General features: G+C 51.0%; 1 protein-coding gene across 2 annotated transcripts in view; it reads left to right on the forward strand.

Annotated features, from left to right (window-relative positions):
- The first annotated feature begins 7,379 nt into the window (after positions 1–7,379).
- Positions 7,380–17,040, forward strand: part of LOC126522325 (glutathione S-transferase B-like) — a 129,802-nt gene continuing 120,141 nt past the window's right edge. Inside the window, exon 1 of one of the 2 annotated variants that reach the window (XM_050171054.3) lies at positions 7,380–7,869. In XM_050171054.3, the coding sequence (XP_050027011.1) occupies positions 7,772–7,869 (98 nt within the window). In that variant the 5' untranslated portion in view covers positions 7,380–7,771. The remainder of the gene's footprint in view (positions 7,870–17,040) is intronic. The other variant, XM_050171055.3, reaches the window with a different exon arrangement.

Here is a 17,040-nt window from a genome sequence, read left to right on the forward strand (position 1 = left end):
CCGCTGGCGCTTGTTTCCTCGACTCCAGGCAGTGCGGAGAGCGCTTGCGCAGTGGCGAGGCAAGAGGTTGGGTGAAGTGAAGCTGCCGCAGATGTTGCTTGAAGATGCCGGCTTGAAGTGGGCCGTGCCAGCGAAGCTGGGTGCAGGCGCGCCAGCTCCTGTGGTCCCAGCAGCAACAGTAACAGCTGGTAGGCGGGAACCAGCGTTGGCAGCAGGCACCCCGGTAGCAGGCATTGTTGCAGCAGCTGGTCCCGAGTGGTGCGCGGCAGAGACCGCACCAGCAACGATCCCTTCTCGTGTTGATGCGAGCAGGCGGCGTTTCTGCTTGCGTGAGATGACGTTTTTGAAGATCTCTTCATCCTGGAGCTCCGCGGCAGGCGGGCTGCTCTGGTTCTGCTTTGTATTGGCCGTGCCGTCGTCGGAATGTTCTACAGAGTCAGCCGCCGACATCACGGCATTTCCGTAGATGGGCGGCACTGGAGGGGGCAATGATTCTTCAGAAGCTGTCGCCGCTAGCTTTCGCGGGGCCTCGTCATCGCTGCATGAGTCGCTCGGGTGCGAGCGCTTGCGTTAAGGCGAGGTGTCTATTGTGTCATTATCGTCATCCGAATCCGGGAGTGGAGCGCTCGTTAGCTCGCTGGCTTCCGCAGCTGGGAAAGCGCTAACGGTAGCACTCACGATGACGGTGGTAGCTACAGAGTTCGTAGAAGCATGGGAGTGCTCGGCGTCTCACGGCAGTGCAATCACCGACGCAGCAGCAGGTTGGATCAGCGAAGCAGCGTCTGTAGTGGCGTCCGCAGCCGCGTTGCGAAAGTTGGCAGCCAGTGGTGCAGGTAGGCACTCAGTCGGTCAAGGCTTTCTTGACCTTTTTACGTGGCAGTCGCCTCTTAGAAAGACTAAAATGATCCCGTCCCTTTTTAACGCGACAGCGTTAAGGAGCTCGTGTCGCAGAAAAGCCGGTGTCGTCGGCGTCGGCGTCGTTGGCCGTGAGCGATAAATCTCAGCAGGCACTTCATGAATAAAAAACAACTTGCAAGGTGGGCTGGGTGGGAATCGAACCAGGGTCTCCGGAGTGTGAGACGGAGACGTTACCACTGAGCCACAAGTTTTTTTTTCTTTATTACCGGCTTGGCAAGTACATACAAATATTGTCAAATAAAATCGAATGTTAAAACGTCTAGTCGTTACTAAGACTGACGTGTCATGTTAAAATGGCTTCATCGAAGCCAAACTGTCCAACACTGAAAGCCAATTTGGCGGATCACTCAGCAGTTTCAACACTTCGCGTGTATAATTAACGTTCTCAGTAAAATAATACATTGCTGACCTTGCATCAACATCAGCATTGCGTACAGCCATACGAGTTCGCCACACACTTTTCATACACAATAGCATCAACATGTCCACCGGCACACCGTCAGGTTCAGCACATGCTAAAAACCTTATTCCGAACGCAGTGATAGGAAGCTCCTTTTTTAATGTTCTTTGCAGGATGTCCCAAAGAAAGCGGGCATCGTGGCAGTCAAGAAAAATATGTTCGACAGTTTCTTCCTTGTTACATATAAGACAGTTGTCTGACCATGGGACAAACAAGCCCTTGCTTCTTATCCATGGCTTAACAGGCAGTGTGCCGGTATGCAGTTCGAAAAAGAATGATTTTGTGTTAGCTCGTACAGGCATATTATTGACAAAACATCTCGTTCAGGCCCTAAGTAATACATAGAACGATACACTGGTGTAGGTACAAACACTTCAACAAGATCCTTATACAATTGTTTTTGTGAGACTGCAAACAAGCAGTCTTTCGAAAAACGAGCGTTTAGAAGACGTATCGCCATGGAAACTTCACGCAGATAGCCCTTTAGTGCCATCGGTTTTATTGCGTGCGACGATACAACAAAATCAGGCAAAGCATCGCGCAATCTCACTTGGATTACCGTCCGCAGAAACCCATCGCTTTGGTCTCGGAAGAAAACAAATCTCGATACAAGTTGCTTGAAAAACAAATGCGTTAAACCAAGTCCCCCATTGCGCAATGTGTGAAACAAATTACTTCTGCTCGTGCGTTCCCACACCGAACCCCAAATAAACTCTGCAAACACTCTGTGTATTTTTTGAATTGAAGATCGGCTCATGCATAGCACCTGCAGGACGTAGAACACTTTAGCTACTAAAAAGATATTACATACTTTGGCCCTAGCAAACATAGAAAAGTTGTGGCCTCCCCATTTGTTAGTTTGCTCTTTCATTCCGTCTCTCTCGCTCGTCCAATATTCGATTGGCTCACGGTAGGCACTGAGCGGAACCCCAAGATAAGTGCCGGGTAATACACTCCACTGCATTTTGCAAAAGACTTCTGGTGCATCTGACCAATTCCCGTGCCAAAGCCCTAAACATTTTGACCAACTTATGGCACTACCGGAAGCATTGCAAAAAGCTTGGGCTTCTCTCACAGCTTCTGCAATGCTCTGTTTATCGCGACAGAACACTGCTATGTCGTCGGCATAAGCTAAACCTTTTATTTCTCTACCAAGGAATGTGTACCCGCGAATATTATGGCTATGTAGTAACTTTAAACAGAAAGGTTCTAAATAAAGTGCAAAGAGCAAGGCCGAGGTCGGACAGCCTTGCTTTATGCTAGACATTACTGCAATCCGCCTGCTCAGTTTGTTGTTAATAATTAGGTTTGTGGTACAACCATCACACATCATTTTTACCCCGTCCAAAACGACTGATCCGACATTAACATAATCAAGAAGCATAAACAGGATTTCGTGGGACACACTGTCAAAAGCTTTGGCCAAATCTAGTTGTAGCATAGCTACATGATCTCCCATCGTATCGCAACATTCAAGTATGCTTCGCGCTATATGTATATTTGTGAAAATAGTCCTGCCTTTTATACCGCATGTCTGATGTGTACCTACTAGGGATTTGACTACACTTTGAAGGCGATGGGCGAGCACCTTCATAAATACTTTATAATCAATATTTGCTAAGCTTATTGGCCGGTAGGCCTCTGCGGATTGAAGTTTAATGTGGTCTGTTGATTTAGATATCAGTACTACGTGTGTCTGTCGGAAAGAAGGAGGCGTCCATTTTTGTTCGTAACACTTGGTTATGACGCGGTGCAGAGCCTCAGCCATTTCAACCTTGAAAATTTTATATATTGGTGCCCCAAGTCCGTCCGGTGCAGGCGATTTCCTTACACTAAGGTCATCTATGGCCTTTTCAATTTCTCCTACAGAAATCGGCCTCTCAAGGGCATCCTTAAGTTCACCATCAATTTTCGGCATAAGAGGTAAATATTCACTCTTAAACGCAGAGATCTCGCTTGTCCTCTTGCTTAGCAGCGTGCTATAGTAGTCAACGAAAGCACGTTCTATCATTTCCCCGTCATTTGTAAGCTGCCCTTGATAAACGATTTCTTTTACTTCCTTGGTCATAGCGTACCGCTTCTCTTCACTTAAAGCTCGCTTGGTGGGCGTTTCACCCAGCCATACACGTTCAGCGCGTGCTCTTAAAACCGCGCCACGATATCTCTCTTCATAAATCACTTCAAGTTTCACTTTAAGTTCTTTAATATCATGTGCAAATATACCAGCCTCGCCGCTTTCCATGTTCAACAGGTATGCTAACGTGCATTGTAGTTGCTTTTCTTCTTGCTTTTGTTTCTGCCGCAACACGCATGCTCTCTCTAAAGCAATTGTTTTCGCTTCGGTTTTGAACATCTCCCAAGCTTCTACAACATTTTTTGCATCCTCAAGAAGAACAGCGTCTAATTTCTCTTTTATTCTTTTAAGAAATACTTCATCTTGCATAAGGTTGTCGTTAAGTTTCCATAGGTGCCAATTAAATTTCTGTTCTTTCTTTTTCATACCTACCGTAACCGTTACCAAACAATGATCACTGAAACTGATACATTCTACACCATATTCAGAAAGTAGCGGAACTAAGTGAACAGGAACATAGATGCGGTCTAACCTTGAGTGGCTGTCTCCTTGAAAATGCGTATATTGCACATGACTGTAAGAACCAAGAACACTCGCAACATCCTCTAGATCAACATCACACAAAATTTCATGCAGAAGTGCGGCACCTTTATCTTGGCTAAGTTGCTTTTTCGATCGATCTATCGGCCGGCGTACACAATTGAAGTCGCCAAACATTAGAACGTGTCTTTCACACCGCAAGAAAGACCTCAGATAAACGAAAAATTGTTCACGTTCTCGAGCATTAATAGGGGCGTATACACAAACCGCCCGCCACAGCAATCCAGAAAAAGAAAAATCACAAATAAGCAAACGCCCCCCTTCACATGAAGTAACTTGTTGCTCTATTATCCCAATGCTATTTCTAATAAACAAAAGGCAGCCCCCAGAAGTACCACTCGCGTGGCAAACGCATACATTGTACTTATTTCTGAAAATTTCAACCAATCGAGCCGTTTTTTCTTCAGATTCAATTTTTGTTTCTTGGACAGCCATCAAATCAATGTCTTTTTCTAGTAACATACGACTTATCTGACACTGTCTTCGCCTCTGCGACAACCCTCTGACGTTTAATGTCGCCAAACGAAGCGGACTGGTGAGGTTGATAGCGTCTGCCATTGTTTTAGTTAGATTTAGGGTACGCCCCTACACAATTTTTCTTAGGAAACATACGGACTCTGGTATGCAGTGATGCTCGTTGAACATGGCCCTCCCTTTCGAGCCGACGACTGCCAACCCACGTAGTCGCAGGCCCATTCCCGATCAAAGATCGGGTTTTGGAAGTTCTTTCCGGGACACTACCTCCGCTAAGGCGGAGGTGGCCCGTGCAGCAGCCGTCTGTCTGGCGGCACGTTGAGTTTGACCTTCAACGTCCACCTTCGGCCTATCTGGGTCTTCTGTGCCGGTCTTTCGGTACCCGCGACGTCGGTGTCTCGGCTGCGGCCCTCAACATCGTCGCGCAACCGCTTTCCGGCACCCTTAGCGTTGGAAGTCATGTCCGTGCTCTCGGAGATGCTGACTGTCTCGTCAACCGCGGTGGTTGGGGTTGCTTGGATAGTTGAAGACGCACTCGTCGCCTCAACACCACTTTCCTTGACTTGAACCTTGGCAGGTGGAGGCGCAGAATCGGGCACGTTGCCCTTATCAGTCCCCTCCGAGTTCACCTTTTCGGTCTTCATTTCCAGAGATGTAGACTGAGCACCCGCACCTTCAGCTGCTTCCTTAGCGGCCTCCTCGGCATCCTCTTGATCCATAAGGAGCTCCGATGCGTCTTCGCTCCTGCCTGGACCAGCAACGTTGGCGTACGTTCTCACGCACTGGGTCTCGTCGTGGCTGAAGCGACGACACAGCCCATGGCGTGGAACCCGGCATTCTCGTCTAATGTGTCCGGTGCCACGGCACCGGAGGCAGAGGGGTGCTCTGCCCGGGACAATGACGAGAGCCAGGTCTTCCGCGACCCGAAGCTGATGTGGTAGGTCGTCCGCTGTCATTCCGGGCTTGAGTTTAAGGACCACAGACCGTGTCGTGGTTCCTTTGTCGTTGCAGCCTTGTACTTTCCACTTCTCCCTCGTCACTTCGGTCACTCTCCCGAACGGTGCCAACGCTGTTCGGACGTCTTCATCGAGAACACCGTGCAGCAGCCAGAAGAGCTTGAGCCTGACACCCTGATTGCACGGGTCAATGACCACGCATCGATGTTCTTTAACAAGAAATGCTTCAGCGTCAAGTATCTTCTTTTTTGCCGCCTCGTTCGACAAAGTTACGGCCCACACATGATTCATCTGATAAGCCCCGAGGGCCACCACTTCCGGCAGCAGCATCAGTCTTGAAAGCGCGTCTCTGAAGTGCTCAACACGGTAAGGCCGTGCTTTAACTTCGCCGTGGATAAAAATAGTGTTCAAAACACTAGCACCTGAAGGAAGGTGTGGTAGAACCATCTGGTAGTCCGGAGAAGGCTTTTCCGTTGACCGGGAACCGCGGCCAAGGGCCGCTGTAACCGCTCCTGGGGAGCAAGACATTCCGCGTCCGTTCACTGCGGTGGCCGGAAGTGGACTAACTGAGCCACGAGTTCGATGCTTCAAAGCGGTACAAAAGCGCCTCTAGTGAACGCGGTGTTGCCTTAGAAACGAGCTGTTTCTAAGGCTCAGGCGTGCGTCGCTTGCTCAGGCGCACATTTCGTTGTCGCGCCGAACGCTGCGTTGCTCGACGCTCACCGCGTCCAATGCGGGGCGCGTAGTCGCTGCGCCGTGGCGCGTCTTACACCCCTTGGCGGGTCGACGGGAACGCTGTCGGTTCCACTCTTGAAGGCGAAGCTTAAGCGTCCTCCAATTTTTTTTCACGCCATTCTTTTTGTACCCGCTCTTCTTTCCGTCTTCCCCTTTCCCTTCCCCCAATGCACAGTAGCGAATCGGAGGCTTTAGCTCCAACCCATTTCCGCGGCGTGCTGCTGTTTCTGGTGCTCTTTCTCTCCCCCTACTTTCATTCCCTACCCCCTGTGCAGCCCGGTTGAGGTGTCCTCTGCTGAGAGACAGTTACTGCGCTGCACTTTACCCCAACCTTTCCTCCCCATCATCTAGAATCTCCTTCTCTCTCTCTCTTTAACTCCGGTTAACCTCCCTGCCTTTCTCTCATTTGGATCTCTCTCTCTCTCAGTTGTGGCAGGCGTTCCTCATTTTTCGGTCTCGTCGGCCATCGACGCTGCTGGGGGCGGACGAGTCCGGCTCCATCGTTTTGGCTGAAGGGGTGGCGCTAAGCATAGAGTTTCTCACTATAACACCTAGAGGGTAATCTGGCACCACCGTCTATGGGAGGTTCTTAAGGGGGCACCGTGCCGTCATGGGAATGACGGTATATGTGTCTGCGAAGCTCAAGTTGGCTGGTGTTGTAAGAGGCTTCGTCTAAAATGTGGATATGGCTACGCAAATAACGCGTTCTCAAAGTAAAATCTTCATAAAATGTTTCCATTCACGCATATTGCATCGTTACTCACCCACGATGCATGACCAAGCGAAGAAAAGCAAGAACAGACGACCAACTGTTTCAAATCGAGCGCGAACCTTGTCGTCTGTGCTCCAACTTTAGCGGCCCGCTGATACATTTTACGTAACATGTAGTCGTACACACAATAACAAGTTCTCATAGTTAAACAAAACATGTTTTCGCGTAATAATAAAGCTGAAACAGCTTTTCACGTGCTGTTCTAGTAGAAAATAAATCATTGTGACAGACGGAACGGTACTTGCCAAGCGCGTCTTCAAGGTGTCCTGTCTCTACGAGAACGATGCCAATTCGAATCCGCAATATACCGGCATTCCCATGCATACCACAGCGCAGCAGCGCCAGATTTTCCTCTAGGTAATGTAGTGAGAAACTCTATGGCGCTAAGTAAGCCCTGGTGTCGGTTGAAGTTAAAACAACAGTATACGTGTGGTCGACTGTATTCCACCACTTGGCAGTCCGAAGAGTGCGGTGAAAACACTGCGCATAGAGGGAGCCAGGACGCGACTGGCGTTGCGCAGAGGAACGCAGAAACAGCAGAGCAGGCTCTGCCGTGACCTCTTCCATCGGTGGCTCAAACAAGACTGTAACGGCTCTCCATACGGGCTCTTTGTGACGGTGCCTGCAGAAAGGCGCGTGGGGCCGCTTCCGCCGATCGCTGAAAAGGGGGAGAGCACAGGAGCGCGGCGTCGACAGACAACGCAACGGGCGTCGGTTCCAGCTGTCATCTCGCGCGGAATATTTGCAGAAACCGACGTGACCGCGCCAGCGAGAAGGCAGTTATGGCGCCAAGCGTGCTCGGCTACTGGGACATCCGAGGCCTCGGCGAGCCCATCCGCTACTTGCTGGCCCACGCCGGAGTTCCCTACGAGGACAAGAGGTAAGGTACACATGGATGTTTATGGCTGTCTTATTTCGTAGTGGCAGCTAGAAGTGCTTTGTGCTTCGCGCGTTCCTCGCCCGCTTCTCTGCGAACCTGCCGTGAAGTTTGAAACGCTGACGATGTAGGCATCGATAATTTCGAAGTGTCATTATATCTTTGTGTTTTGCGCGTTTTTACCGTTTTATTGCCTGGTTTCCTGTTTCTCAAAATGCATTCTTCTTTATGGGCTATATGGGCACTTTTCCCGCCCCTCCACTCAATAATGTTCTCACGTGTACCGTGATAGTATTAAACATAATTAATGAATATAACTCACACCGTGCAAGCCCATAGCCGGAAGCTTTTGAGTAGATCGTGATTCAGCACGATGTTGTTTAGGCACACACGTAGCTTCTCTTAAAGGAGTTCTAAGGATGGCTATCAAGTTCAGCTGCAGTAGCATTTATGTATATGTCTGATCAGCTCACTCTTATCATTGGCCTAGGATTGACATGCACAAAACAGAAAAATACTAATTTAGGGAACCTCATTGCATGAAGGCTCTCTAAATAAATACGTGTGGCTAAAGCCTTTGAAGTTACCGAAACATTTTCTGGCGAAGTCACTCATTTTGAGAACATAATTCGGTTCAGGGAAGTGCGTATATAAAAACATTACATTCCGTTCGAAATGAACCAAAGAAACCTCCTGGGGAGGTTGAGCAACTATTTCCTCGACAATACGGCGTCATTGCAAGTTAATACAATGAATGCCATGATGTCACACTGATGTACCGGCGCTACGGTTTGGGCCCAAATTTGAAGAAAGGGAAGCCTGGCTTTCGTGTTCATTTTTAGTAATCAGTGTTCTCGCTCCTAAGAATGAAACATTGTTCTGGAGAACATCTTACCAAGCTAAACTATCTTATGCACACATTCTTTTTAGTATCCCTGCAAGGAGAATTCACGAGACGTACCGAAGAGTGGAATCCCTTCTGAGGTCGAGGTTGACGTTGTTCAGCGGCGCACAAAGTCATACCGAGCATCAGAACGCCTCAGCTTCGCGTAAACAGCGAGCGGTGCTGTGAGATGCCGCTAGGTCCAAGAAGAAATCGCAGATTAGCTCCGTCATATAGTTCGCCTTCTGACATACCATGACTAGGGCTATGCTGCGTGCAAGTATGCTGCATGCACGAAGTCTCAGAGACGAAAATTTGTAGGGAACCTCAATTTACAGGTTTTTCACCCGCTAGCTGCCCTACAAATTATATTAATTCCAGATGAATGACACTGAACTAGCTGTGGACCGAGCATAATGTTTCCGCTTGTTGCAAATTCACTGACCGTACCGCCGTGCCATAGGCAAGCGTATGTCAACGCCGAACTGCCTGTCAGAGAAGAGCGGCACATTCCCAGTTGCAAGTGCCCAGTGCGCCAAGTTGGCGTGAAAGACGGTCATTGTAAAACTGACGCATGTCGAATGGCACGTACTCTCTGACGCAAGTTGACGTCAAGCAGATTCGTCGAAGAGTGCCACATACCCCGAGTTACATACCCGGGGACCCAAGTTGGTCAGGCGATTGGTTTTGAACCCGATTCCCTCAGTACAGGAGTCGGATATTATTGCTTTGCCCATTTAAATTTTTTTGTTGTTGATAGAAGAAGTTTATTTTATTTACCACATAAGTACACTGATTTAACCATGACAATCCGGATAATCGCCACAGACTACATCAAAGATTGGAGCCTAATATGAAATTTAGTCTACGACCCAAGATTCCGCGCAGCTGTGCCAGCCTCCTGCACAGACTTAGGCTGGGGGTGGCGTTTATGCGCGGGTAGGTGCACTTCATGCAATGCACCCAGTCACCAGACTGTGAACTGTGCAATATGAAAGATACTATATATCATGTGGCTGTGTGACTGCCCTCAGTACGCGGAAGAGCGTGAAAAATTGAAGAATGTCCTCGCGCTCCTCGGCAACCCACCTCGGTCGGAGGCCCTTGGTCAGACGTTAAATCGAGTTTTAAGGCTATCCAGGCCTTACTTGATTTTTAAAAAGCGCGGGCCTGTACTGTAGGCTTCAAGTTGTCCAAAGAGCTTACCATATGCTTTACATCTTTCCTTAACATCATCACCCATCATGCGCCTTTCTTCCCTCGTTCTTTCCCGCTTCCCCTTCCCCCAACGCGGAGTAGCTGGTTAGAGGAATGTACCTCAGGCCGACCTCTCCACATTTTGTATTGTCACGTGGTGGTGACGTTGAATAACACAGTAGCAATACTGTGAACGACAAAACAAACTTTTATTGGGCGAACCTGTGCCCACAAAACAGGCTACACTTATAGCACAACGATAGCGGCGAACACGCTCGGCGATCGTCGAAAATCTGATCAGCGGGTCAAGCGCGTCGGCTTTTATACAACAGTCGCCGAATGTTCCAGACTAATCGTTGGGATTCACAAAGTTCTACAACATTCGCGTCAGGCGAATAAATCAGATAACACAAGGTTCGGCGACAACAGACTGCGGATAGAAGCATCGATAACTTTCCAGAAACGTCGGATACATGCAGGCGCGTCCCTCGCTGTGCGATTACAGTTGTTAAGCGGCGAAATGTGGTCGGCCGATAAAGATAAGCACACGTGTCAATACCCCCCTCTTAAAAAGCATCGACCCGATGCTGCAAACAAGCGAAGTTAATAAACAAAAGCACTCGTAGCAAAGAAAAGAACAAAAATAACGAAGTTCGTCAGCGTCCGTAAAAGGGTTTAAGGCGCACCACGTGGACCACTTCAGATCGTGCGCGGCGCCGCTGTGAATGCGAAATGCCGTCTGGCACGACCTCATAGTCCAGAGCGCCAATACGTCTGATGACCTTGTAGGGTCCGAAATAGCGTCGGAGTAGTTTCTCACTGAGTCCTCGTCGGCGTATCGGGGTCCAGACCCAAACACGGTCGCCAGGCTGGTACTCGACGAAGCGTCGTCGGAGGTTGTACTGTCGGCTGTCGGTCCTCTGCTGGCTCTTGATTCGCAGGCGGGCGAGCTGTCGGGCTTCTTCGGCGCGCTGGAGATAGCTAGCGACGTCAACATTCTCTTCGTCAGTTACGTGCGGCAGCATGGCGTCAAGCGTCGTCGTCGGGTTCCTGCCGTAAACCAGCTTAAACGGCGTGATCTGTGTTGTTTCTTGCACCGCCATGTTGTACGCAAAGGTTACGTACGGCAGGATCGCGTCCCTCGTCTTGTGTTCGACGTCGACGTACATTGCTAGCATGTCGGCGAGGGTCTTGTTCAGGCGCTCCGTGAGACCATTCGTCTGCGGATGGTAGGCAGTTGTCCTTCTGTGGCTTGTCTGGCTGTACTGCAGAATGGCTTGGGTGAGCTCTGCTGTAAAAGCCGTTCCTCTGTCCGTGATGAGGACTTCTGGGGCACCATGTCGCAGCAGGATGTTCTCGACGAAAAATTTCGCCACTTCGGCTGCGCTGCCTTTTGGTAGAGCTTTAGTTTCAGCAAAGCGGGTGAGATAGTCCGTCGCCACGACGATCCACTTATTCCCGGATGTTGATATCGGAAACGGCCCCAACAAATCCATCCTAATCTGCTGGAATGGTCGGCGAGGAGGTTCGATCGGCTGTAGTAATCCTGCTGGCCTTGTCGGTGGTGGCTTGCGTCGTTGACAGTCTTGGCATGCCTTGACGTAACGGGCGACGTCGGCGGTCAGACGCGGCCAGTAATACCTTTCCTGTATTCTCGACAGCGTCCGGGAGAATCCGAGGTGCCCAGCGGTTGGATCGTCGTGTAGGGCGTGCAGCATTTCTGGACGCAGCGCTGACGGTACAACAAGAAGGTAGCTGGCGCGGACTGGTGAGAAGTTCTTCTTCACGAGCAGGTTGTTTTGTAGCGTGAACGACGACAACCCGCGCTTAAATGCCCTAGGGACAACGTCGGTGTTTCCTTCCAAATACTCGACGAGGCCTTTTAGCTCCGGGTCTGCTCGTTGCTGTTTAGTGAAGTCTTCCGCGCTTATCATTCCAAGGAAGGCGTCGTCATTCTCGTCGTCTTGCGGCGGCGGGTCAATGGGGGCGCGTGATAGGCAATCGGCATCGGAGTGTTTTCGCCCGGACTTGTAGGTTACAGTGATGTCGTATTCTTGTAGTCTGAGGCTCCACCGCGCCAGTCGTCCTGAACGATCCTTTATATTCGCTAGCCAACACAACGCGTGATGGTCACTGACGACTTTGAATGGTCTGCCATAAAGATAAGGGCGAAATTTAGCTGTAGCCCAAACGATGGCGAGGCATTCCTTTTCGGTCGTAGAATAGTTGCCTTCCGCTCTTGACAGCGACCGGGTAGCGTAAGCTATCACCTGTTCGACTCCGTTTCTCCTCTGGATAAGAACGGCACCGAGGCCTAGGCTACTGGCGTCAGTATGGATTTCGGTATCGGCGTACTCGTCGAAGTGCGCAAGTAGCGGCGGTGACTGCATGCGTCGTTTCAGTTCTTCAAATGCATCGGCCTGCGGCGTTTCCCACTTGAACTCAACATCACATTTAGTTAGACGGGTCAACGGCTCGGCGATGCGTGAAAAGTCCTTGACAAAGCGCCTGTAGTAGGCACACATGCCAAGGAATCTACGCACTGCCTTCTTGTTGATGGGTTGCGGGAACTGTGCGATTGCAGCTGTCTTTTGCGGGTCTGGACGGACACCAGATTTGCTGATTACGTGGCCTAGAACCAGAAGCTCATCGTAAGCGAAGCGGCATTTTTCCGGCTTCAGAGTAAGCCCTGACGACTTGATGGCCTCTAGTACTGTCGCAAGCCGCTTGAGGTGATCGTCGAAATTTCCGGCGAAGACGTCGACGTCATCCAAGTAAACGAGACAGGTCTGCCACTTCAATCCTGCTAATACTGTGTCCATGACGCGCTGGAACGTTGAAGGCGCCGAGCACAGTCCGAATGGCATAACCTTGAACTCGTAGAGGCCGTCTGGGGTGATGAAGGCGGTCTTTTCGCGATCCCTTTCGTCGACTTCTATTTGCCAGTAGCCAGACTTGAGGTCCATCGATGAGAAGTATTTAGCATTGCAGAGCCGATCCAATGCGTCGTCTATCCGTGGGAGGGGGTATACGTCTTTCTTCGTGATTTTGTTCAATCGACGATAATCGACGCAGAAATGTAGAGTTCCGTCCTTTTTCTTCACTAAAACAACTGGAGACGCCCACGGGCTTTTCGACGGCTGGATGATGTCATCGCGCAGCATTTCGTCGACTTGGTGTCTTATAGCTTCGCGTTCTCGCGCCGAAACTCTGTAAGGGCTCTGGCGGAGTGGTCGAGCGCACTCGTCGGTTATTATGCGATGCTTTGCGACTGGTGTTTGTCGAATCCTCGATGACGTCGAAAAGCAGTCTTTGTATCGTCGAAGCAGACTTCTGAGCTGTTGCTGCTTAATCGCGGGGAGACTTGGATTTATGTAGAAGTCTGGCTCGGGAACGACGGTCGTCGGGGTAGATGCGACAGAATCCGAGAGGACAAACGCATCACTGGTTTCCTGAATTTCCTCGATGTATGCGATCGTCGTGCCCTTGTTGATGTGCTTGAACTCCTGGCTGAAGTTTGTCAGCAACACCTTTGTGTTTCCTCCGTGAAGTCGAGCGATCCCTCTTGCGACGCCAATTTCACGGTCGAGCAGTAGACGTCTGTTGCCTTCGATGACGCCTTCTACGTCAGCGGGTGTTTCGGTGCCGACCGAAATGACAATGCTGGAGCGAGGCGGGATGCTCACATGATCTTCGAGCACACTCAAGGCGTGGTGACTACGAGGGCTCTCCGGCGGTATCACTTGATCTTCCGACAGTGTTATCGATTTCGACTTCAGGTCGATGACTGCGACATGTTGATTCAGGAAGTCCATGCCGAGAATGACGTCTCGTGAACACTGTTGGAGGATAACGAAGGTGGCAGGGTAAGTCCGGTCATGAACGGTAATTCTTGCCGTGCAGATTCCAGTTGGCGTAATGAGGTGTCCTCCAGCAGTTCGAATTTGAGTCTGAACCTTCTTCAACTGGGCGGCGATGCGTCCACTCATTACGGAGTAATCGGCTCCTGTGTCGACTAAGGCAGTGACTGCGTGGCCGTCGAGAAGTACGTCGAGGTCGGTGGTTCTTTGTTTGGCGTTGCAGTTGGGTCTTGGCGTCGGATCACGGCTGCGTCGCGTTGAACTGAAGCTGGAACGTCGCGTCGTCAAGTCGTCTTTCGTCGGTGTAGTCTTGGCTTCCTAGCTTCGCCGGGACGGCGGCGTGTCGTCATTAGGTCGTCGAGATGGTTTCTTCGTCGTCTTCGTCGGCGGCGGAGGATCTTCGTCAGTTCGACGAACAGCAACCGCACCTCCATCGGTTGCTGCTTTTAGTTTTCCGGATACGGGCTCGCTGACCGGCCCCGGGCTGGGCCAGTGCATGGTCGGCGCTGCGGCGACAGGTAGCGGCCTGGTGATTGCGAACGCGACGGTCGTCGAGAGCTCCACTGAGTAGCGGCGAGGTAGTCGGCGATATCGCGAGGGCGTTCACCTCGCTGCGGGCGCGAAGCATTGACGGCGAAACCTCGCAGTCCCATCTCCCGGTATGGGCATCGGCGATACACATGGCCGGCTTCTCCGCAGTGATAGCAGAGCGGACGGTGGTCGGGGGCTCGCCAAATGTCCGTCTTCCTCGCGTAGGTGCGCTGGGCGACGGGTGGGCGTGCTGGCGGCGGCGGCGGCGGACGACGGAATTGCGTCGTTGCAGGGCCCTGGCGTGGTCGCCGAGGGGGCTGATGGCGTGCGACGGCGGCGTATGTCATCGCTTCTGGCTGGGGCTGCGGTAATTGTGGTTGCAGCTCGGGAACTCCAAGCGATCGGTGCACCTCTTCTTTCACAATGTCGGCGATCGAAGCCACTTGGGGCTGCGACGAAGGCAGGACCTTGCGCAGTTCTTCGCGCACAATGGCCCTGATGGTCTCCTGGAGGTTGTCGGAATCCAGTCCTTGGATGGCGTACTGCGGCCTGAGCCCGTGGCGGTTATATGGCCGGGTGCGCATCTCCACAGTTTTCTCGATCGTCGATGCCTCTGCAGAAAACTCAGCTACGGTCTTCGGCGGGTTACGAATAAGTCCTGCGAAAAGTTCTTGCTTGACGCCCCGCATCAGGAAGCGAACTTTTTTCTCCTCCGACATTTCCGGGTCGGCGTGCCGGAAAAGACGGGCCATCTCCTCCGTGAAGATCGCGATCGTCCCGTTTGGCAGCTGCACTCGGGTTTCTAGTAGTGCTTGGGCTCGCTCTTTTCGCACGACGCTGGTAAACGTGTGCAAGAAGCCGCTTCGGAAAAGGTCCACGTCGTTAAGGTGGCTTCCCGATTCTCGAACCACGTCCTGGCGGCGTCTTCCAATGCGAAATAGACATGCCGCAGCTTGTCGTCGGTGTCCCAACTGTTAAACTTAGCGACCCTCTCATACGTTTTGCGCCAGGTTTCCGGGTCCTCGAATGTTGATCCGCGGAACGTCGGAGGTTCCCTGGGCTGCTGCAGCACGATGGGGGACGCTGGGGCTGCCATTGGGGTTGCCTTGTCCACAATCTTCTTGGTCTTCTCAGGTAGAAGTCCGTGCTCCGGGGGCAGCTGTTGAAGACGGCGGCTTGCTCGATGCTCCGGGACTACGTTGGTGTTCTCTTTGCGGTCCGGGCTTGGATCATGGCTTGTCGGCGGCGTCCGGTACATGAATGAAAAGCACCTCCACCAGATGTCACGTGGTGGTGACGTTGAATAACACAGTAGCAATACTGTGAACGACAAAACAAACTTTTATTGGGCGAACCTGTGCCCACAAAACAGGCTACACTTATAGCACAACGATAGCGGCGAACACGCTCGGCGATCGTCGAAAATCTGATCAGCGGGTCAAGCGCGTCGGCTTTTATACAACAGTCGTCGAATGTTCCAGACTAATCGTTGGGACCCGCATGCCTTCCACAAAGTTCTACAACATTCGCGTCAGGTGAATAAATCAGATAACACAAGGTTCGGCGACAACAGACTGCGGATAGAAGCATCGATAACTTTCCAGAAACGTCGGATACATGCAGGCGCGTCCCTCGCTGTGCGATTGCAGTTGTTAAGCGGCGAAATGTGGTCGGCCGATAAAGATAAGCACACGTGTCAGTGTCATTAAACCTTTCTCTCACTCTATGTCATGGATTATTCAGTGATCCCAGTTGGCGGGAAAGAGGCTAGGCGTGAACATAATAGAAAATACAGCAAACTGATTGAAGTTTCCAAAGAAGGCAAATACCACTAATACTCAAACACATTGAACTCCAGCTGACATCTGCGTAATGCGAAACACTCAAGGTTTATTTAGAGAATGACTCTTATGAATCACATAACTCTTCTGTAGCGAACGGCAAATGCTTTTACGGCCTGTTGCGAACTGACGTGGAGGGTTGCCTATGGGGTTGTTCGTTGTGGTTGTCTTTTTTTTTTTAATTGCGATAAAGGCTTGCCCTTAAGGCATAATTCTTGGAGCGTATATGTGTATGATATGTGTGCTGTGAGGCCTGCGTTGTGTATGAATTGAAGCAGTGTTTTGTGGAATCTGTTGTCATGTATCCAGCGGTCATAGCTGGTTGTCCCACTGTAGCAGAGGCCGGCTTGCAGTAGGAGACGCGAGCGTTCCGATTGTAAACCCGTACATGTCCATATTAGGTGGTATGCATCTGATTCCACCACAGGAATGGAGCAGTATGGACACGTAGCACCCAGTGGTAAATGCGACCAGTTCCACCTTGAGACAACAGCCGGTGTAAGGGCCACCCCGGCCCGAAGCATCCTAAGCACAACTTCCTCCGCCCTAGTAAGATGAAGGGGGAGGCAGCAGACACACGGTGGGATAAGAGCGCGTGTGCCCTGCCGGAGAACATTTTTACGGGCTCGCAGCGAGTTACGGGGTTGGGGTGGGAGGGGAATAGGTGGAGGATCAGGATTAGGAGGGCAGTGTGCCTGCTGGTCAGCAGCAATGTTGTGAGGGTTTGCTGAATGGCCTTGAATCCAGTGTACCTTGACGCAAGTAGCTGTCTTACTATTCATAGTGTGTATTCTCTCGCAGATTTCCATCGCCTTATCAACCTTCTTGAGTTCCTGAATAGCCGCTAAAGAATCAGTGAAGA

The sequence above is a fragment of the Dermacentor andersoni genome, chromosome 6, assembly GCF_023375885.2.
Source record: "Dermacentor andersoni chromosome 6, qqDerAnde1_hic_scaffold, whole genome shotgun sequence".
Classification (NCBI taxonomy): domain Eukaryota; kingdom Metazoa; phylum Arthropoda; class Arachnida; order Ixodida; family Ixodidae; genus Dermacentor; species Dermacentor andersoni.